General features: G+C 42.2%; 1 protein-coding gene across 6 annotated transcripts; it reads left to right on the top strand.

Annotated features, from left to right (window-relative positions):
- Nucleotides 1-737: 737 nt before the first annotated feature.
- On the top strand, nt 738-18,070 carry TMIGD1 (transmembrane and immunoglobulin domain containing 1). 6 transcript variants are annotated; one of them, XM_045986538.1, is made up of 7 exons: nt 738-820; nt 2,527-2,630; nt 4,681-4,959; nt 7,961-8,236; nt 13,445-13,548; nt 14,555-14,595; nt 16,092-16,730. In XM_045986538.1, exons 1-7 carry the CDS (start codon nt 774-776, stop codon nt 16,144-16,146), a joined length of 906 nt encoding a protein of 301 aa, XP_045842494.1. In that variant the 5' UTR covers nt 738-773; the 3' UTR covers nt 16,147-16,730. The 6 variants fall into 6 exon arrangements, with proteins under 6 accessions (XP_045842494.1, XP_045842495.1, XP_045842493.1 ...); XM_045986539.1 differs by lacking the exon at nt 16,092-16,730 and adding an exon at nt 16,764-18,066 and having other exon boundaries at nt 755-820; nt 2,524-2,630; XM_045986537.1 differs by having other exon boundaries at nt 755-820; nt 2,524-2,630.
- The last annotated feature ends 3,827 nt before the right edge of the window (nt 18,071-21,897 follow it).

Genomic DNA, 21,897 nt, shown 5'->3' with positions numbered 1-21,897 from the left:
GAGGCTTTAACCCACTGAGCCACGCAGGTGCCCCAATGGAATGAAATTTAAAATGTCTTTTTAGTTCTTTTTGTCCTTGCAGGGAACTGAACTGTGTTCTAAAGACATTGGAAATAAATCATTTCCAAGTGTTGTACCAAAAAACCCCAGTCAAAAAAACAAAAACAGAAACAAAAAGCCCAAAAAACCAAAAACCTTTTCCCTGTAGTGCTTGGCTTAGTATAGCTTATGCACCAGGCATGGGTAACCAGTGGCCAGTAATACTTTTCCAGCATGATTTAAGTTGTGGAATCTTCCACTATTTTGGCCGCCGTGTTCAAGTTGGATAACTTTGATAATCTGACAGCCTGAGAATGGTAAGGGGGTGAATCTGAGGGAAGGGTTGGTTTTCACAGCAGTTAAAATATTGGAAAATTCCACAACTTAAATCATGCTGGAAAAGTATTACTTACCACTGGTAACCCAAGCCCAGTGCTTTATCTAACTTGAACATGGCAATGTTCGGTGAAATGTGCTACACATTTTTGCACAAGGTCAGGTTTTCCTGGTATGATTATATCTCTGTTAGTAATCTCTGGCCTCACCTAGTAATTTAGGGACACATGAAAACTTAGATCTGAAGATGTCTTTCCTAGTTAGTGTCTTCTCTAAGAATCCATAAAAGGAAACAGACTTTGAACCCAATTTATTTTGCTGACTTGACCCTACTGTCATAAAGTGTTTAAATTCAAGTAGTATAAAGATGGTAACAGGGAAAGGATTCAGGGTTCCAGATGAAGGAACAGTTGGCCAAGGAAGTCAGCTTTTCAGAGCTCAGCAGGTAAGCAGTAAATCTTTGTCTTGTATAGAAAGTCGTGAAAATTAAAAACAAGTAAGGGAAATTCATCTTGAAAGGATGCTGTCTGGTATGGTGGAAGAGAAGGGGAGAAATTAATCATCCTCCTTGCTAATGAGCCCACACTCTCAGATCTTATTAGGCACCTACAGTGGACAGTGCTTGGGAAAAGGCTATTAATGACCAAATTCTGAAATCATCACTGTTACAGTACTATGATAGAAATCTTTTTTGGCAAGGTTTTAAAATTACAAAAGAATTGATTTTTTTAAAAAAGATTTTATTTATTTGAGAGACAGAGACAGAGATAGCAAGAGAGAGCATAAGCGGGGAGGAGAGGGAGAAGCAGGCTCCCCCCTGAGCAGGGAGCCCGATGCGGGACTGGATCCCAGGATCCTGAGATCATGACCTGAGCTGCGGGCAGATGCTTAACCAACTGCGCCACCCAGGCGCCCCAAAAGAATTGATGTCGGTACTAATGGTATCTTATTGAAATATTGACATAGCGTTGCCGGTCAGAAGAGGTGAGTCTGACAAGAATGAAGCTTGCTCCTGTCAGGACAGGCCTGGGATGGGGAGGAGCAGAGCCTGCCTACAGAAGTCCTAGGCCAGTTAATATTTGAATTACATTCCAGCTCTTGAAGGTTAATATTTGTATTAGGGGGACAAAACTTCAGGTCCCTAATGTTTATGGAGAGGCCTAGGCTCAGAAGGGATTAATGGCAGCTTCTTAAAGGAGGAGAATATCAGTCTACCCAGTAGAGTGCTTAAGAGCCCTGGCCTTGGAAGTCCAGGGTTCAAATCCTAGCCCGGACATTTCCTGTCTTCAGGATCTGGAGCAAATTATATAGTCTTTCCAAACCTTTAGCAGTGATCTCAAGAGGGCTGTTAGGGACTTCACCGAGATTGAAATAATGTCTGTAGACTGTTCAGCATAGTGCCTGTTGCATAGAAAGCATTCAACATGTGTTTCTACCATATTCATAGTGGTACTCTTGAAAGGAAGTAATACATCCATGTTTTTCCCAAATGAAGTAGAAAGTATCTAGGGAAAGGGCTAGCCGCAGGAAAGCATAGAAGGAAAAAAAGGAGGACTTTATTATCTATTATTTTTAGTCTATACTGGGTTAAATGGAACGTGTATTCTAAGGGGGATGATGGTAGTGGGATGGGGGAAAGCAGAGAGATTGATGTGATTCAGACTACAGACCATGTGGCAGCTGAGTCTTTTCTAAGGTATGAACCGTCTGAGTCTATGGGATTTGGAGCAGTCTCAAAAACTCTCTTTAGCAGAGAGCAACCTTTACAACACCGGTCCAAGAGAGGCTTTCAAAATCAGAATTACTGCAGCTCAGTAAAGACTGTCTGTGAATGAAGAAAGTTTCTTCTTTCTTTCGGTTAAAATGACATCCTATCAATTTCTCCAAGGAAGACAGGTTCTGCCTTTGCCAGTGCTGCCCTGTAGTATTTCCTTGTGGTTTTCTTTTTCTTGCCTTAAAAAAAAATCCCTAATACTAAAAGTACTTTGAACTCAGTAATCAGAACAGGATTGTTTAATTAAAAACTAGAAGGGTACAGCTGGGATGACTCATCTGGGATTTTATTTTAAATGCATAATAGACAAGAGGAAGGTTCATAAACTCAGTATAGACCAAAGTACAGGACCAACTACACTCTTTCTCCCCCAGCAGATCAGACGTAAATTTGTTAAAGATGGCGTGGAACGTCAGTGGCCTCATGAGAACATGCAGATTTCTTCTCTTAGTGATTTTGTTTCTGCCATGTGAGGTGACAAGTAAGTTAATATTCCTTTGGTCTCTTTGTAAATAAACATTGCCAATTAAAACCTGATCAGCGGGCACTGGGAAAATCCAAATCACCAAATACACAGCCAGTATGGCTCAGAGTAGAGGAGTCAGACCGCATGATAAGACATTAAATGGAAAAATATTTTTATGGTTCTGATATTATAAGACAGAGTAAATATTCTATTCTCTCCAGAGCCACAGCCGTTGTTTTTCTACGTTTTAATGCATTTCATTACTAATGACATCCAAAGTACACTCTGCTGTTTATGAAAGCATACCCACTTACAAGAATATCTTTTCTGCATTTGTTCTCTACCCCAGCGTGGAAGTAGATCCCCTTCCCCCACAAACACCAATTTTAAAAGCAATACACAGTCCTTGTAGAAAACATTAGGAAATATATAAAAGGATAAAACAGGCAGACCTGGGTGGCTCAGTCAGTTGAACATCTGACTCTTGATTCCATGGGATCAGACTGTGTCAGGCTCAGGCTCAAGTTCAGTGGGGAGTCTGCTTGGGATTCTCTCTGTCTCCCTTTGTCATGTGCATGTTTTAAATTTTATTCCACATATGTGCATGCTCTCTCTCTGTCTACCCCTCTGTCTCTCTCTCTCTCAAATAAATAAAATTTTAGTTAAAAAAAAAAAAGGAATAGGGTCCCCTGGGTGGTTCAGTCATTACGTGTCTGCCTTCAGCTTGGGTCATGATCCTGGGATCAAGCCCCCTGGGGGCCTCCCTGCTCAGCAGGAAGCCTGCTTCTCCCTCTCCCACTCCTCTTGCTTGTGTTTTCTCTCTCACTGTGTCTCTGTCAAATAAATAAATAAAATCTTTAAAGAAAAAGAAGAAAACTAAATCCCATCATCCAGAGCTAACCACTCAACAACATTTCGATATATATTCTTCCAGATTTTTAAAAAATACTAGGCAGCAATCACATCATTTTCGCCAATAGTTTATGCATTTTAAAGGAAAAATTCATATGATTACAGACTATATTAACAAATGTCACATCGGGGGCAAGTGTGTGCAGTTAAAGTCAATTTTAGCTTTTGTTACTTGCTTCTGAACTAGGGAAGTAAGAACTGAAATTCTGGTATGTTACAGTGAATGGATTTCTGAAAATCAGATGGAAACCAGCTGCTATATATCCTGATAATCCTTCGCACAACAACTCGGTTGTGCTACAGACCACAGCTGTTTAAACATCAATTATTTTACTACACTGCCAAAATAATATTCAAACATCAGAAATGCAAGACTAATTTTCCACAATCCCATTACCTAATCGGAAACCTTTTCAAATCAGCTTTTGCCCATATTCAGTTGCATATTCAATTTTTATACACTCATAGTAATTACTAGAGATGTAATTTACATTCTGCCTATTCACCTAATGTTGTGTCCTAAGTATTTTTCAATGTTGCTATCAATATTTTTCATTTGTATTTCCTCACTCCCACACCCTTCCTTTGCCACTTTCAACCCCTTGAAGTAAACAATTCATGTCTAGAAAGTACTTCTCTAGTTTTTTCTCTATTTTTACCAATCCTGTTCTGTGTACACACTGAAATTTTTTCCAAGACTTTTCCTGTTAAATGCGTGTGTGTGTACATCCATGCATGTGTGTGTGTAAATGGGGTAATTCTGTGCATAGTAGTTCTCAAACTTCACTGCACATCAGAATTGCCTGAAGGGATTTTGCAAATGCAATACCCAGATTGCACCCATTCATATAAATTAATTAGAATGTCTGGGGGTGGGAGCCAACCATGTGTTTTTAAAGATCCCCAGGTGATTCCAATGTGGAGCAAAATCTGGTAACCATCATTTTAACATTTACTTTTAACATAACTTCTTTTAGGTAATAATACATTACAGAACTTTCCCCTTTGTAAAACCATATAGATCAATAGGACTATTTTTAATTATCGCAGAATATCTCATTGTATGGGTGTAACGTGATTTGTTTACCCAATCCCCCGTTTACGTCGTTTTGATCATTCACTTTAGGTTAATACTTTCTTCCTGCCCTCCCAGCTTCTGTTTTAACTGTGAATAATAGCACTAAGAACTATATCCTGGACACTCGGCCTGGATCCCAAGAATCTCTGAAATGCGCTGTTCAAAACCACACCAGAGAGGAAGAACTTCTCTGGTACCGAGAAGAGGGAACAGTGGATTTGAAATCTGGAAACAAAATCAACTCCAGTACAGTCTGTGTTTCTTCCATCAGCGAAAACGACAACGGGGTCACCTTTACCTGCAAGCTACAGAGGGACCAGTCGGTGTCCGTCTCAGTGGTGCTGAATGTCACCTGTGAGTGAGAGGGAAGAGACCGCCAGCCAGCAGCCGCTGTCTGTGCTGTGTTACGTGGTACTTGAAACCTGGGGCTGAAGAGTTGTGTGTGCATTTTCACATATGCTGGGTGTTGCCTCATTGCCCTATTTATGCCCCCACAACAGTACGTGAGGGTGCTCGTCTCCCCACGCCCTCCTGAGCACTGAGTATCCTCCCACTCCAAGAATTTGCCAGCCCGATTTGGAATGTTACTTTCATTTTCTTAATTAAGAATGAAGGTGTCCACCCTTTCATAAGTATACTGGCTATTCATGTTTCTTTCTTTTTTTTTTTTTTTTTTTAAAGATTTTATTTATTTATTTGACAGAGATCACAAGTAGGCAGAGAGGCAGGCAGAGAGAGTGAGAGGGAAGCAGGCTCCCCGCCGAGCAGAGAGCCTGATGTGGGACTCGATCCCAGGACCCTGAGATCATGACCTGAGCCGAAGGCAGCGGCTTAAACCACTGAGCCACCCAGGCGCCCCTATTCATGTTTCTTTTGTGTGAAATGCCTGCTCATGTCCTTTACCCATTTCTCTATTGGGTTATTTGCCTTTTGAAAATTGGTTTGGCTAGGGGTGTGTGGGTGGCTCAGTTGGTTAAGTGACTGAGTCTTGATTTTGGCTCAGGTCATGATCTCAGGGCTGTGAGATTGAGCCCCCCCCCCCCATGACCCCTGCATAGAACCCCATGTGGGGCTCTGTGCTGGGTGTGGAGCCTGCTTAAGAGTCTCTCCTCTGCACTCCCACTCTCTTTCTTTCTAAAAATAAATAAATAAATAAAGCGGAAGAAGGAGAAGGGAAAAAAGAAAAGAATCCTCATCAAGGGAAATGATCGAAGAGTCCTCTATCGCACGGTAGCACTCTAAAACAATGAGCTAGGTCTCTGTGGTTCGACGTGGATTTATCTCAAAAACATGCAAGCTATCGAGTGAATAGAGTCTTTTATAAGCCTCCTAAAACAATATGATGTATTTTCTTTTTTTTTTCTTAAGATTTTATTTATATATTTGACAGACAGAGATCACAAGTAGGCAGAGAGGCAGGCAGAAAGAGAGAGGAGGAAGCAGGCTGCCCGCAGAGCAGAGAACCGGATGCGGGGCTCGATCCCAGAACCCTGGGATCATGACCTGAGCCTAAGGCAGAGGCCCCAACCCACTGAGCCACCCAGGCACCCCAATATGATGTATTTTCTATCGGTACAGTATATGTATTAAAAAAACCTCATTTAAAAAAAAAAAAACAGCTGTAGAGATTTACATGAAATTCACAGCAGTGGGCCTCTTTGGGGAGCCAGGAAGTGAACAAGATGGAGTCAAAGAGGACCTTAACTTTATCGGAAATGTGCTAATTTTATAAAATTATATAAAATTTTTATAAAAGGGAATACCCACGTATAGCTGACCACGTATAGCTTCAAAATTAACTCTATAAATAGTTAAATAAAAAGGAACAACTAATAGGACATGTCCATAGGTCCTATAGTACATTTGGTAATTCTGTTATCTATTCAGGAGCTTCCTACATCTCTGAATACCATCTAACATGCTCCTTGGATATGGATACAGAATTTCAAGCTCATTCCAAAGAGCAACAAAATGTCATTCTTCTGAAAGTGTTATTAATAGCACAGCCTACTCAGGGTCTAATTATTCAGTGTGCAGATTATCCAAGCTCCTTTTTTCCTCTTCTCCACCTCTCTTTCCTACTGTCCATTTTTCAAGCACTTTACTACTCTTCAAGCACCTCAACCAGAAAATGCAACGGGCAGAGAGGAGAAAAAGAGTCAGCTCAACCATTTCTCCTCCAAGATGTTGGAACGCCCCGGTGGGGAAGAGGGTTGGAATTATTTGGCAAAGAGAAACGTGTTCAAAGTCTATGTCTCTATGCCTGCCCTTATCATGGAGGGAGTAAGGACTTGCTCAGACAGAGGGAGGAGAGAGACTCAGAAGGTCACATCTTCCATAGATGTCAAAGTTGCCATGATTGGAGCACCTTCCAGGAGGAGGACATTATTTTTAGGGGATCACCGAGGAAATGCAAGTATGCACTGGTTAAATGTGGCCAGGGCAAATTTGGTTAGATAAAATGCAAAAATAGGGGAGGTAAGGAAACCTCAAAACCACCGTGGCCGCCCCGGCCACCAACACCAGCACCACAATAATATTACCAGCACTGTGGTAAATTCTTTACAGGCATTATCTCATTGAATCTTTACAGCAGGTAGAGGTATTATCCCACTTTTTAGATGAGGAAATTGAGCGGGTACTTAGCAGTTCAGTAACTTTCTCAAGGTCAGAGAGCAAAGACTTATAACTAATTAACTATTTTAAAAGATTTTATTGATTTATTTGTCAGAGAGAGAGAGAGCATAAGCAGGGGGAGAGGCAGAGGGAGAAGGAGATGGAAATTGCCTGCCGAGCAGGGAGCCCGATGCGGGGCTTGAACCCAGGACCCTGGGATCATAAACTGAGTGGAAGGCAGACACTTAAACTGACTGAGCCACCCAGGGACCCCTCATTATTTTTTTTAAGGATTTATTTATTTGAGAGAGAGAGAGAAAGTTTGTGTGTGCAAGTAGGGGGAGGGGCAGAGGGAGAGAATCTTCAAGCTGACTCCTTACTGAGCACAGAGCTAGATACGGGGTTTGATCCTATGACCCATGAAATCATGACCTGAGCCGAAACCAAGAGTTGGTCTGTTAAATGGCTGATCCAGGCGCCCCAGATTCATTATTATAGACGTTTTTCCATGGTTCATCTTCTTTACCACATAGAAGTTCTATGAGGTTTGGAACTGGACATATATCATTTATTGTTGTATCCCTGGTTCCTTGTCCAGTGCTTGGCACAAAGTAGGTACTCAATAAATTTTTGTCAAATGAATGAACGACTACATGAGAGAGACTGAAGGAAGATCTTGAACGTTGACAGTTAACTACTGCTTATCTGTTAATTCAACCCCCCTGCTTGAGTCTTGCAGTTCCTCCTATTCTAAGTGGAGATGACTTCCAAACAGCTGAGGAAGGCAATGATGTGAAGCTGGTTTGCAGCGTTAAATCCAACCCCCAGGCTCAAATGACGTGGTACAAAAACAGTAACATCCTGATTTTAGAGAAAAATTACCAAGTCCATCAGACAAGTGAGTCTCTCCAACTGTCAATCACCAAAGTCAAGAAGTCTGACAATGGAACCTACAGCTGTGTTGCAAATTCATCCATGCGAATGGAGACCAAGGACTTCCACCTCATCGTCAAAGGTAACTCTCTTTTCAAGTAGAGTAGGCAAAAAGTCAGAATAGGTTTTCATAAATATTTTTGTGGCCACAGATCATGATGACATTTATGATTAGTAGCCATGATTTTCTTTGGGGAGTCATCCCTATCCAAGGAATTTCCACTAAGAACTCCAGTTCTTCCATTTAGGATACCCATTCCATATACAGCACCACTTTTTGGGCTAAGGTCCTTTTTAGAACCCAGTGGTGGAAGACAATTCTGGTTGGCTTTTAGGGAGGAGTACCTTTCCTGCATTCTCTTAGGCAACAAGGTTGGTAGGAAGCAGACTTTGGAGTTTATAGCCTAATGACAAACAAAAAGAGAAGTCAGCAACACAAAGAGAAAGAATGATAGATAAGGAAATGAATCTTTAAAATCACTCCTGACTTTGAAATTGTAATCTATAGGCTAAGCAGCAGTGAGGGAGGGGGAAGATGGTGTAAAAAGTCTTTCTCTTGGCTTCAGGCCTCACCTACCCAGATTTTTCACCCCTGAAATAAATAACAGGGAACAAATGAAGCTCCACGCGTTCTTCCCTCCTCATACTTCTCATTCATACAAAAAGAAAAAGGGGACCTGAGCCGAGAAAACGAGGAAGACAGTAGAAAGAAACCAGGTCAGAGAGTGAATGGAACGCAGACCAGTGTTCCCACACCTCCACTTAACAAAGGTGATTGGGGCAAAAACTGACCTCGAGGGGAGCCTGGGTGGCTCAGTGGATTAAGCCTCTGCCTTTGGCTCAGGTGGTGATCTCAGGGTCCTGGGATCATGCCCCACGTCGGGCTCTCTGCTCAGCAGGGAGCCTGCTTCCCCCTCTCTCTCTGCCTGCCTCTCTGCCTACTTGTGATCTCTCTCTCTCTCTCTCTGTCAAATAAACAAATAACATCTAAAAAAAAAAAAAACTTACCTTGATGTGAGCAGCACAAAAAGAAATAGTCAAGAACACAGTTGTGATAACTGGAATGGGAACGACCATCTTGGTAGTAGGGTAAAGAGAGCCACAGTCTAAGCACAGCAGAAAAGACCCATGGAGGGTGTTCACTCTTGAGGACTTCTTTAGACAATGCCCCAGCCCTGAAAATTTTCAGATGTTGAAACAGGACAGTGTGAGATGAAAACTGGCAGCCATCAAGCTTGTCACTCATTCTTTGCTGCTATGAATCCAAGTTCAAAAATAACTTCCTTTTTGATACAGATTCTGAAAGTTTGTTTAGCATAGTTAGGTTTTCTTAGATAACATCGCTCTTAATTTGAAACAACCATTTATTAAGACCCTTAACTGTCAATTTTAGTTGTTTAAACAAAAACACACTAAAAAAAATCTTTAAAGTTTGCTTTCATGTTAAAACTGTAATTATGAAGTTGAGAAACATACCAGTTTATGTGATCTGCAAACTTGGGCAAGCCAAGTTAATTTTCTGGTTACAACGCCTTAGTTTGGATATATGTAATGAGTCCCTTCTCCTTCTAATTGGACAATCTGCATTGTTGAAATAAAATTTAATTTTTCTGAAAACAACAACAACAACAACAACAAAAAAAACCAAAAGACGAAAAAGATAAAGGCAAGATACCTGGAGTCGCAGATGCTGGAAATGCTCACACACACATTTCCTGGTCCGAGGCCAATATGCTAAGAACAGCTAAACAAGCTGAGGTTCTTATTTCTTGTTAGAACATTTTCACTTTGCTTCCCTGTGCCCACACATTGCTTTTCTTGCTAGTTCCTGGGAAGCCAATTGAACCCCTGCCAGAAGTGTTGGACGATGTGAGCACCAGGCTTATTTCCTCCCTCTCAAGGGGAGGTGGGGAACACCCACCCAGTTGAATGCCCATGACTGTGATTATTGGCCTGTCCAGTAATTTGTCCTGGACGGTATGCCCAGGGGCTGCTTGCTTTCAAAACCAAACCCACAAATAACCCAAGTACTCATGGGATCTAGAAGTGGAGGAGGAGGCCCCTTATTGAAGCCCTGCCTATTCACCTCCCCTCCAAAGCATGGCTGGCGGGCACCTCCAGCCACGGCATTCTAACCGGTTGTGAAAATTACGCACGGAGATTAGGGAATTATATCATCTCTCTTGGTTAAGAAGGAATCACAAGTTCTCTGTGCCATTAAAAAAAAAAAAAAAGCGCCAAAACCCAAAACCCACAACAACAACAACAACAAAAACATACGACTCATGTGGCAAGAGGATGCTAGCTTGGCAACTTGGCTCTTAGATGGGTGGGGTTTTGGATGGAGCTCTTCCAAACCAACTTGTTTTTCTGATTTCTTCCCGCTCTATTATTTCCTTGGCTGTGGGCTATCTTCAGAGCATTAAATGCTCTGCTGCTGAGGTTCAGGCTAAATATGCTCGCGGTGAGCCTGGGCAGGCTTTGTTGTTCAGTAGGGTGGTTTCTAAATGAGGCTGTGGAAGCTGGAGTGAAAGCATGGATCTTGGACACAAGAGTGTAGCCTGTGTGTTGGGATTATCTTGTCCTAATAAATATGGAAGGGAAAAAATACCAAGAGAGTAAAACAGGACAGCAGGAGAGGTGCAGTACACTTCTTATTTCCAATAAATTCCTAAAATACTATCTTAGCCAGGATTGGAGCCCCTCCCCCTCTGAGGGTGAATACAGGGGCCTTAGACTTAAACTTTTTTGCCAAAGCCACTCTCACAGGAAACTTGGAATCTGAAGTGAGCCAGTGGGTCATTTCAGCTTGTTTATGGAGTGAAAGCTGCCAGGAGTGGCTTCATTTTATTCAGCTTGGTAAAAATATTCAGGTGTGTGGATTATTTCTGATTTCTTTTCCCAATTGTTCCTTGGCACTGAAAGTGGAAGGGGTCCCTAAGAAGGTGAGGGCCGTTTGGTGTCTCTCAGGGCTAGCTAACAAGAAGGCCTGAGGAGGAGAATCTCTCCAGAGTATTGGTGCAACTCACACCCTCATGAGAAAAATTTTTAGTAACCGCTAAAAGAGAGCGAGAGTAAAGGATGCTTAATCTACATACTCCCCCAAATTACCCTGAGCAGGAACTGGACACATAATAAAGAGGAAAGCAAGTAAAAGGTAAGTGGTTATTGTGTCTTACTTATAATTATGGGGGATAGACCCTATTTTATAATATTGAGGAACAGAGGACTTGGGCTTTGAAGTGAGATTTATTTAAACTCTTCTCTTCCCCTCCTTCCCATCTTTTGCCCCTCGTGTACTATCATGTGAACCCATGTCCTTTATAACACTGATCTCAATCTGTAGTTTTTGTTTGTTTAATGTCTGTCTTCACGACTAGAATGTGAGCTCCTTAAAGGCAGGAGCCTTCCATATCTGGCCTATCTCTTGCAGGCTGAGCACGACCTACTGCTCAGTAGTTGTTCAATAAAAATGTTTTAGTCAAAACACTCAATCGACAAACTCAATTGTACGACAAATAGCACACTTTGAATTTCCTATAAATTCCTAAAATAATATCTTGGCCAAGCTTGGAGCCCCTCCCCCTCCTAGGGTGAATCCAGGGGCTTAGACTGGGTCATTTAAATATCTTTGTTGATCTGAATTAAGCACTCTTGAAAGTTTCATCCCATATCATAGCAAGCATATTAAAATGAAGCACATTAAGTATACTTTTTTGCTGTAAAATTTTTGAAGGTTGTTTGTAACTTGCATACATTTTGAATCTTATTATAGATAAGATGTTAATTTGGTTCCTCAGGTTTAATTATTATTATTATTATTATTAAACAGTTGGGTTATAGTTGACACAAAGTTATGTTTATAGATGTTTAAACATTTATTAATTTTGAGTAATTTACCACTTTATTTTCATATTTTAGAACCTATATATATATTTTAAGATTTTATTTATTTATTTGAAAGAGAGAGTGCGAGCCATGAGGGGAAGAGGGTGTGGGAGAAAGAATCTGAAGCCAACTCTGCCCTGAGCCAGGAACCCGATGTGGGGCCCGATCCCACGACAGTAAGATAGTGACCTGAGCCGAAAGCTAGAGTTGGATGCTTAACCGACTGAGCCACCCAGGCACCCTGGAATCAATTTTTTCCAGGTCTCAAATATTTTCATAGGCTTTTGGAAACTGCACCCACAGTGTCTGAATGAACAAAAGAGCTCTAGGTTCCCTGGTGTTCAGAAAACAAGGGAATGGGTTTTCATTTCTAGCTGACATGATTGGGGCTGATCTCTTTCTAGCCCAAGTTAGAAGTAGACTCTGTTTTTCCACGTCATTTAGAGAGGTATGAACATCTTTTCCAAATCTGGGAAGGCTGGAGCTTAGAGTCCTACTTCCCTCAGGGCACCACGCGGCCCCCTTGTATAACGTTTTGTCCCCTGCTTGGGGTATTATCACAACACTTCTTCTCAGGCCCACAGGCCTCTCTCCCCTCAGTCCAGCAGGCTCTTTCACTTTTCTCTTCCTTTTTTTTTTTTTTAAGATTTTATTTTTAGGGGCACCTGGGTGGCTCAGTGTTTAAGTGTCTGCCTTCAACTCAGGTAATGATCCCGGGGTCCTGGGATCGAGCCCCGTGTCGGGCTCCCTGCTTGGCAGGAAGCCTGCTTCTCCCTCTCTCACTCCTCCTGTTTGTGTCCCTTGTCTCGCTGCCTCTCTCTGTGTCAAAAAAATAAATGAAGTCCTCAAAAAAGAAAAAAATATTTTATTTTTTTAAGTCTCTATACCCAACGTGGGTCTCGAGTTCACAGCCCTGTGATCGGGAGTTGCACGCTCTACCGACTGAGCCAGCCGAATACCCCTCAGTTTTTCTCTTCTTGCTTTTAAGTCCTTCTTCCCTCTTTTGTCCCCCATGGAGATACCTCCAAATATCTTGGCGCTTTTTAAAGTGCAGGGAAAACCATTGATATTATCCTATTTCTGCCTTCTGTGTGGCCAAAAATTTGGATGAGGAAAGCACAAAATGGTCTGATTACCTGCTTTGGGGGAGTTATTCCCATTACAATAAATTATTGTTCTCCAAAGTAATAGATCTAAAGCCTATCTCTGCTAGTTACTAGCTTGTGACTTTGGGTCAGTGGTTCCTCACCCATAAAACGAGGGACCGATACCTACCTTCTTGGGTTGTTTGAAGGCTTTAAGAGGTTAAGTATAAGGCACCATGGGGGGGACATAGTAGGAATATATGAACTAGACCCATACAACTGTTAGCTCTTGTTCCTTGTGTTTACCCTTCCAACAGATAGAACTGTGGCTATGCCAAAAGAACCCATTATTGCTGCGTGTACTGTGGTCTTTCTGACGTTGTGCTTTGGACTGATTGCTAGAAGAAAAAGAATAATGAAGGTATCTAAGTGTTCTAAGCTATGTGGGTAAAAAGTCATCTAAATACAGGCAGAGAACCAACCGTCTAAGTGACTATGGAGTTGGGAACCATACTTGGACACTCTGTTCCCTCTAAAGATCTAAAATGGAAGCTGCTCAAAGGAGTAAAACTTGTACAAATACTCCGAGTACAGCTTTAACAAAGAATGGAAAGTCATCGGGACAAACCCTGGGTGAAAATAGCTGCAGGTGATTGGGGGCTGATTTTTCTGCCCTTTAAATTCTCCTTTATTGTTGCTATGGTACCTTCAGTACAATAAATAAACATACTGAGAAACATCTGCTGTGGGTTCAGAGATCTGCATGAAAAAAATGGCCCTTGCTGCTCAACTTCGGAGGGCGGCCACAGGCCCTGAGACCCGAGGGTTGGAGCTTGGATTGTTGCACGGTTCACCTTGTTGGTTAGCTTGGTGCAATGAATGTATTTGCATAGGTTAATGCCATGCATTTGGTTCCACCAGTTATTCCAGCGCCAAAGGGAGGCAAATGCGGCAGGAAGCCTGTAAGAAAAGCCCAGTATGGTCTAGGCTTATCAGTTACACAGCAAGTATACAGCAAGAGGCAGGCTTCTTGAAACATATGGTAACTGCGTGTGATTCGGGGCAACAACGTCTCCCAAGTAGAAATTCACTGGTGCCAATCCAAAGCAAATTTTTGGGGGGGGTGGAGAAAGAAAAGGAGAGTAAAAAGAAATATTCAACTACCTAAATCCTACAAGCATTTTGATTTAAGAATTACATCTCTGTAGGTTCAATAGAGATAATTAATATGGCCAAAGACGTAAGACCTGCACCTGTGCAGAGGTGTCTGTATTTCTAGCCATCTCTGTATGGATGAGTATTTTTCTAGGTAGGAGATTAACAGCCATTTGGGTTTCCTATCCCTTGAGCTACTTTGATGCATTCAAAATGTTAATCTACAGCCTCAGAAAAGCAGGCAAACTCACTGCCCTTGTGTTTGCTTTTAGCTGTGCATGAAGGATGAAGGTCCTCAAAGAGACACGGCTCTGTAAGTACTCTGGGCTGGGGCCAGCGATTTCCCAGAAGCAGATGGGAGTAGTGGCATGTGTCATAAGCCCATCCTGGGCAAACTCCTCCTTAGATGGGAGGTGTTGGGAGGTGCTGGAGGTGAAGAGGTTCAGACAAGAACGGAGGGTGGAGGAGAATCTGCCTCCACTTTAGAGGAAGACAGGTGAGGCTAGGTTGGAAAGTTGCCTAGGACTGAGAATATTGCTGCCGTTGGTCTTCTTCTTCTTCTTTTTTTTTTTTCTTTAAAGATTTTATTTAGGGGCGCCTGGGTGGCTTGGTGGGTTGGGCCTCTGCCTTTGGCTCAGGTCATGATCTCGGGGTCTTGGGATCGAGCCCCGCATCAGGCTCTCTTCTCAGTGGGGAGCTGCTTCTCCCTCTCTCTCTGCCTGCCTCTCTCTCTACTTGTGATCTCTCTCTCTCTGTCAAATAAATAAAATCTTAAAAAAATTAAAAAATAAAGATTTTACTTACTTGTCAGAGAGAGAGAGAGAACGAGCAGGGAGAACATCAGGCAGAGGGGGAAGCAGGCTCCCCACTGAGCCAGAAGCCCGAAGCGGGGCTCGATCCCAGGACCCTGGGATCATGACCTGAGGCAAAGGCAGGCGCTCAACTGACTGAGCCACCCAGATATCCCACTACTGCTGGTCTTAAGCCTGCTCTCCACTTAGGAAATTTTGGGCTAATGTCGTGCGCCTGCGTTGTATTGCCATCTAACGTAAATGGCTGAGAGGGCTTCCCCCAGGGTAGGTAGGGTAGGGGTTGCGCACCCCTCATTCTTAACATTGCCTTCTCTGTGACACTTCCTGTAGTCTGTCAGCTCCAGCCTTGGAAAAGGAAGCAGTGGGTAAAAAGAACAAAGGTGTTCTTTCTGAGAGCGTGAATTTTGTTTTGATTTTTTCCCTTATTGCCATGATCGTCATTGTAATTGATTTCTTGGTTCATTTCAGATGAGCAAGCTGAGATACCATCTCACACAGCGAGAGTTTTGGATCAGGACTTCCTTGACTTATGTAGTCCCATCTGTATTTATTGCTATTATTAAATTCACTCCTGTCAAATTGTCAGAGGTTATGAAAAGTGTTTCATTAAGCCCTGAACAGTAGTTGTTATGACTAATTTGATATCCTTGCAGAACATTTTTATGGAGAACACTATTAAGAAGGAAAAATAAGGGGTACCTGGGTGGCTCAGTGGGTTAAAGCCTCTGCCTTTGGCTCAGGTCATGATCCCAGGGTCCTGGGATTGAGCCCCACATCGGGCTCTCTGCTCAGCAGGGAGCCTGCTTCCACCTCTCTATCTGCCTGCCTCTCTGCCTACTTGTGATCTCTGCCTGTCAAATAAATAAATTAAATCTTTAAAAAAAAAAGAAGGAAAAGTAAGTTCTGTTAAGGCTTCTCCTGGGAGGTTATGTTAATTAATGGAAGTTGGTTCCAAAAAGGTTGGTCACCATTTACCATCGAGTCTGTATTTTTCTAGGGAGGAGATGAACACACACATTTGGTTTTCACGAATCAGTGCCATACCAAAATGAAAAGGGGAACCGAACACAGAGGGATCAATTTCTAAGTTGCCAAGGAAGCACAAAAATAATATCAATTATCGTCTACTTTCACTGTCGTCTCATAAAAGAAATGTTTTAGGACTAAATAAAGGACGGATGTAATCTCAGAATATAAGGCATTCCTCTAAACAGAATAAATTTAGCATTGTGAAAAAGTCAGCATATGTCCTTATTTTTCTCATCTCATCCTGGTTTGGTGACAGAGTCGCAGACTTTGTGAGCCTGCGTGGAGATGGAGACGAAAATGGCAGGGGACCTGGGCTAGCCAGCAGTTCTGCTCAGGGGCAGTCTTTACCCTTCTGGTGCAGTCCCTTGCCTAGATCCAGCCCCATTGATTATGAATCAGCCTGTATGTACTTTCCTCATTTACCGCCATTTGAAATTTCGGCTCTTCTGATTTATCATCAACCTTCCCCACTTCCATTCTTTCTTCATTCTTTTCCTCTGAGAGTCTCCCCTTCTCTGCCCCACACAGGTGGGATGGGTTAGGAAGAGAGGTCATCCTGGCCAGAACCACCTTGGATGTCTCTGCTGTGCTCACCCTCTAACTTAGAAACAACAACACAATTTTTGACCTAATATTGCAGGAGCTAAATGTGCTACAGCAAGAGAGAGATCTGCTATCAGCCAGGTGGTTCAAAGCTTCTTACTGGCATGGAAGCAAGGAGAAGAAATGAGCAGATTGTATGAACTCTTAACAGTCTTGTGTGTAAGAGCGACCCAGACACATCCTCCTGGAGGCTTCTCTCTGCTTCCTTGGAAACTTCAGCATGGAATGGAGAGAGAGACTGTTGAAGACTGTGATTTTCCGATTTCTCTGTCTTCTTGGAGGCCCCAGCAGGACTGTGTGGGGAAGCCTCCAGATCTTGTTCCTCATTCAGGATTTCTTAAAGTGGAATTTGGAAGCCCTGTGAAAACAGTGTAAGGACAAGGTAGGAGGATTGTGAAAATCTGGAAGTTTAGACAATGAAGGAGAAGCCTGGAGACTATATGGAAAAAACACACACACATCTCTGGCAATGAGGGGTTGGGATAGTTTAAAGTGGAAGGGGAAATGGGAAAAACTTACCTATCTAATTAGACTTGGAATCGGGAGACCAGAATTCCAGTCTTGACTGTGTTACCTTGGGCAAATCCTTTAAGGTCCCTTGGACCTTTGGAATATGAGTATGCTGGACTGGAAGAAGGATTAATTTTCATGTTAAATTTCATGTTAACTCGTGTGATTCTCAAAGGATTCCCAAATACTTTAGTTAAATACTGGAAGGAGTTGGCAAGAAAAACTGACAATGTAATGCCTTTGGCCTACGTGGTAGAATTATGAATCGGCTTTGTTCTAGGACATATAGCAATCCTTGAGTATTACGGGTCATCAGTAGGGAATTTCTTCACCCTTACAAACTCCAGTGACCTTGTACATTAGCATAGACAAAGAACATCAGTTTTAACAGAGCATAGCAATATCGTAAATGGTCACTGCTTTTCATTTTGCCTTAGTTTGGAAAAAAAACACAGAGCCTTTATTAAAAAATGTGTCTATTGTTATTTTTTTGAAGGGGGAGGGGCAGAGGGAGAGGAAGAGGAAGAGACAGAATCTTAAGCAGGCTCCACGCTCAGCACAGAGTCCAAGGTGGGGCTGGATCTTAGGACCCTGAGATCATGACCTCAGCTGCAATCAAGTCAAATCACTTAACCGACTGAGCCACCCAAGTGACCCAAAATGGTGTCTCTTATTTAAAATTAGAAGTTGGGACGCTTGGGTGGCTCAGTGGGTTAAGCCTCTGCCTTTGGCTCAGGTCATGATCTCAAGGTCCTGGGATCAAGCCCCGCATTAGGATCTCTGCTCAGTGGGGAGCCTGCTTCCCCCTCTCTTCTTGCCTCTCTATTGACTTGTGATCTCTGACTGTCAAATAAATAAATAAAATCTTTAAAAAAAATAAAATTAAAAGTTCAGCCTACAACTTGTCTTAAAAGGACATGAAATTCCAGAATTTAAAAGAAGCCCCTCTAGCCTTTCCCTAAATGTATTCTCTATCTACTATCAGATACTTGAATCTCCAACAATAATATTCTGTTTTTGACACTTTGGACTACAAATACCAGTAGAGAAGTGACAAACAAAGCCAGTTGCTATCTTCTCGGCCTTTCTACCAATAGCGACAGCTTTTATAATTATCATTTTCTCCTTCTTGGGCCCCATTTTTGGAAAAAAAAATCTGGTCTATCAACCAACTGGTATTTATTAAGTAGTAATATTTGCTTTCTCAATTTTCAAAACATCAGTGATACTGGGGCACCTGGGTGGCTCACTCAGTTAAGCATCCAACCCTTGATCTCAGCTCAGGTCTTGATCTCAGTGTGGTGAGTTCAAGCCCTTCGTTGGGCTCCACACCAGGTGTGGAGCCTGCTTAAATAAAAATAAAAATAAATAAAACATCAGTGATCTCTACTTGCCAATCTGAATTTCCTTCATGATGACGCAATTACCCAGTTGATGTAATTCAATTTCAAAGCAAAGAAATCTGGTGCTTTACTTAACTTGGACAATCTTTTACAGGTTAACAATATAATCACTGCCGTTAGGTATTTTGAATCACTGAAAATAGCTTACAAACTCCTTTGCTCACCAATTTTACCCCTGTTATTGCCACCATCACCCGAACCTACTTGCCAGGGGTCATAAAGTCAAATTCTTACAGGAGTCAAGCAGATCAGTGAAATAGGAAAGTTGTTAAACAATAGGGAGCGGTGGGGACAGGGGCAAATGTCTAAAAGAGGGTGAATAGTTGCCATTGGGGACAGATCTTCTGATTCTTTAAGAGAAGCCAGAACTCTGAATTTTTATGTGTAATTTTCTTAATTAAAAATTTTGGGGGCCACCTGGGTGACTCAGTCAGCTAATTGTCCAGTTCTTAGTTTTGGCTCAGGTCATGATCTCACGGTGGTGGGATTGAACCCCGTGTCGGGCTCTGCGCTCAGTGGGGAGTCTGCTTGTCCTTCTCCCTCTGCTCCTCCCTCTACTCTTGCTCCCCACCCCCAATAAATAAATCTTAAAAAAATTTTTTTTAAATCCTGGATGTCTAGGAGTAGAAGAATCCTCTCAGCCCAATACATGCTAGTCTCTGTTAGTTAAGTTATAACCCAGCCTTGTCTTGGGTTTTCATTATCTCATGGAGATTTTTATGAAACAACTCATGTAATTTTCAGTCCTGTCCTCCTCTCTTCCAAAGCTCAGGCATGATCACAAATAAATAAATCAGAGGGAAATTAGTTTTATAGTGCTGAGGACTTTACCTGCGTTATTTGATCCTGTCAACAACCCCTATGAAGTACTCATGACTGTCCCAACTTTGATGACGAGGACACCAGGGCTCAGAATGCTTCACCGACTTATAGAGAGTGACTAAGCTGGGATTCATATCGGGCTAATCCAAAGCCTGGGCCTGGAGTAGGGGAGAGGTTATTACAGAAGGAACAAAGGTTGAATAATAAAGACAAACTTCACTTCACTCCTATATTGCCAAGGATGATGTCCAATCCTACCTTAGTGACCTACAGATAACTTAGTAAGTCAGGGGAATTTACAACGATTATAGTTGGCAAGCATTTTGAAGATGTTACAACACTCCCTGAGATCATTCGAGATGTCCTACAGTGTTGCAGTCTGGAAGCTGAGAACTGCTGCCCTACATATTTGCTCATCCTTCTGACGATCATAATCAACGAGTATTACTCTTTGCCAAAGGGTTTGCCTAGCTAATTTCTTATCATTGCAACAACCCTAAAAGGTAGGTGTTGGAATCCTCATATTATAGATGAGGAAATTGAGGATTAGAGAAAGAAAATAAGTTGCTCCAACTAGTACAATTAGCATGGGGTGGAGCTGGGAGTCACTGAACTCAACTGACCTCACAGTCCATGCTCCTTTCCTACACTGCACTGTCCTGGGGCGGGGGGTTGGGGGGGGTAGGGGTAAAGATACTGGAATGTGATTGACAGCATCTTACTGACAGGCGTTTTGGGGGTTGGGGCAGATATTTAGCATTAACTGAATATCCTTCTGTTCTTCACACTTCCCTGCCCCCTTTGCCATTAGTTGGTACATGTGACTAGTCCTAGTCTATTGATAGAATTAACAGTGTTACTTCTGGGCAAAGCAAAGCAGAATGGGTGTGTGTTCCTTAGGTTCTTTTTCCACTGATATGGCCACTATGGAGAGGTGTTAAGAGCATTTGTCAGCCTGAGATTCTGAGTTACAGTGTGGAACAGAGCTCCCTGCTCACAGGTAAGTGAAAAATAGACCCTTGTGGGGGCACCTGGGTGGTTCAGTGGGTTAAAGCCTCTGCCTTCAGCTCAGGTCGTGATCCCAGGGTGCTGGGATCGAGTCCCGCATCAGGCTCTCTACTCAGCAGGGAGCCTGTTTCCTTCTCTCTCTCTCTGCCTACTTGTGATCTCTCTCTCTGTCAGATAAATAAATAAAATCTTAAAAAAAAATAGACCCTTGTGTTAACCCATTGGATTTTAGGATTAATTTGTTACGGCAGCATAACTTAGTCTATCCTAACTAATACAGGTATTTCATTATAATAAGAAATCAGGAGAAGGTTTAATCTAGTTTAATGAGATGATGTGTAATTTCAGCCACAAGTTCATCATAAGCCTCCCCCCAACCAGGGACACTGAATCATTTAAAATGCTGAAAAGCCTGCAATAAAATCATGTTTCCCCCTTTGAATAAACTCACATCTTTAAAGAAATAGGGCAGTGGGGCACCTGGGTGGCTCAGTCATTAAACGTCTGCCTTTGGCTCAGGTCATGATCCCAGAGTCCTGGGATTGAGTCCTGCATTGGGCTTCCTCCTCAGCAGGAAGCTTGCTTCTCCCTCTCCCTCTCCCTCTCCCCTTGCTTGTGTTTCCTCTCTCACTGTGTCTCTCTCTGTCAAATAAATAAATAAAAATCTCTATTCAAAAAAAAAGAAATAGGGCAGCAGTAAGACAAGCCAAAAAAAATTAACTTGTCTCTCTAAAAAATCCAAATAATATTTAATCTCATGCCAGTGACTATAGAACATAAAACCCATAATGAATCGCAAATTCTTGAACACTCAGGTAATCTTTCCTCAAGAGCCTATCTCTGCAACACCAGGGTTATTCTAGAACAAACAACTTAGAGCATGGGGAGTTTTCATTGACAGAATACTGGAAAACATGGAGGACACTATCGCAAATTCCCTAAAACTTGAGTTCTCAGAGAATTGCGCACATGTAAAGAAAAAAATTGGGGACTCTGGCATCCCCGCCAACAGATTCCTATGGTAAAGTATTGCTGTGGAAATTCAGAACATATCTGACTTTATTTCTTCAGACACGCTCTATAGCCACAACAATAGCTTTAGCCTTTGTTTAAATTATGGTTATTAGTAACAATTTCTTACACTTTCAAGCTGCCTTACAGTTAGGAAACATTTTCACATAGATCTTGTTTGATCCTCACAGCCACCCTGGGACACAGGTAGGGCTGTCTTCCTGTATGATTTGCAACTGGAAATTCTCAAGTTCAGAAGGTCAAAGCGATCCATCCGAGGTTACACAGGTAGTTAACAAGAGTCACCCCTCCTATCACCCTGCCTTCAGATTCTATGTAAAGTATTACAATTGCTTTCAGTTTTATCCAGGACACTCATTCAGTCCTTTTGCCACAGAAGTATGCCAGGAAGAAGGG

This window comes from Meles meles, chromosome 18 (assembly GCF_922984935.1).
Source record: "Meles meles chromosome 18, mMelMel3.1 paternal haplotype, whole genome shotgun sequence".
Classification (NCBI taxonomy): Eukaryota; Metazoa; Chordata; class Mammalia; order Carnivora; family Mustelidae; genus Meles; species Meles meles.
The sequence above is the reverse complement of the archived record's forward strand: the minus strand, read 5'-3'. Positions and strand labels throughout refer to the sequence as shown.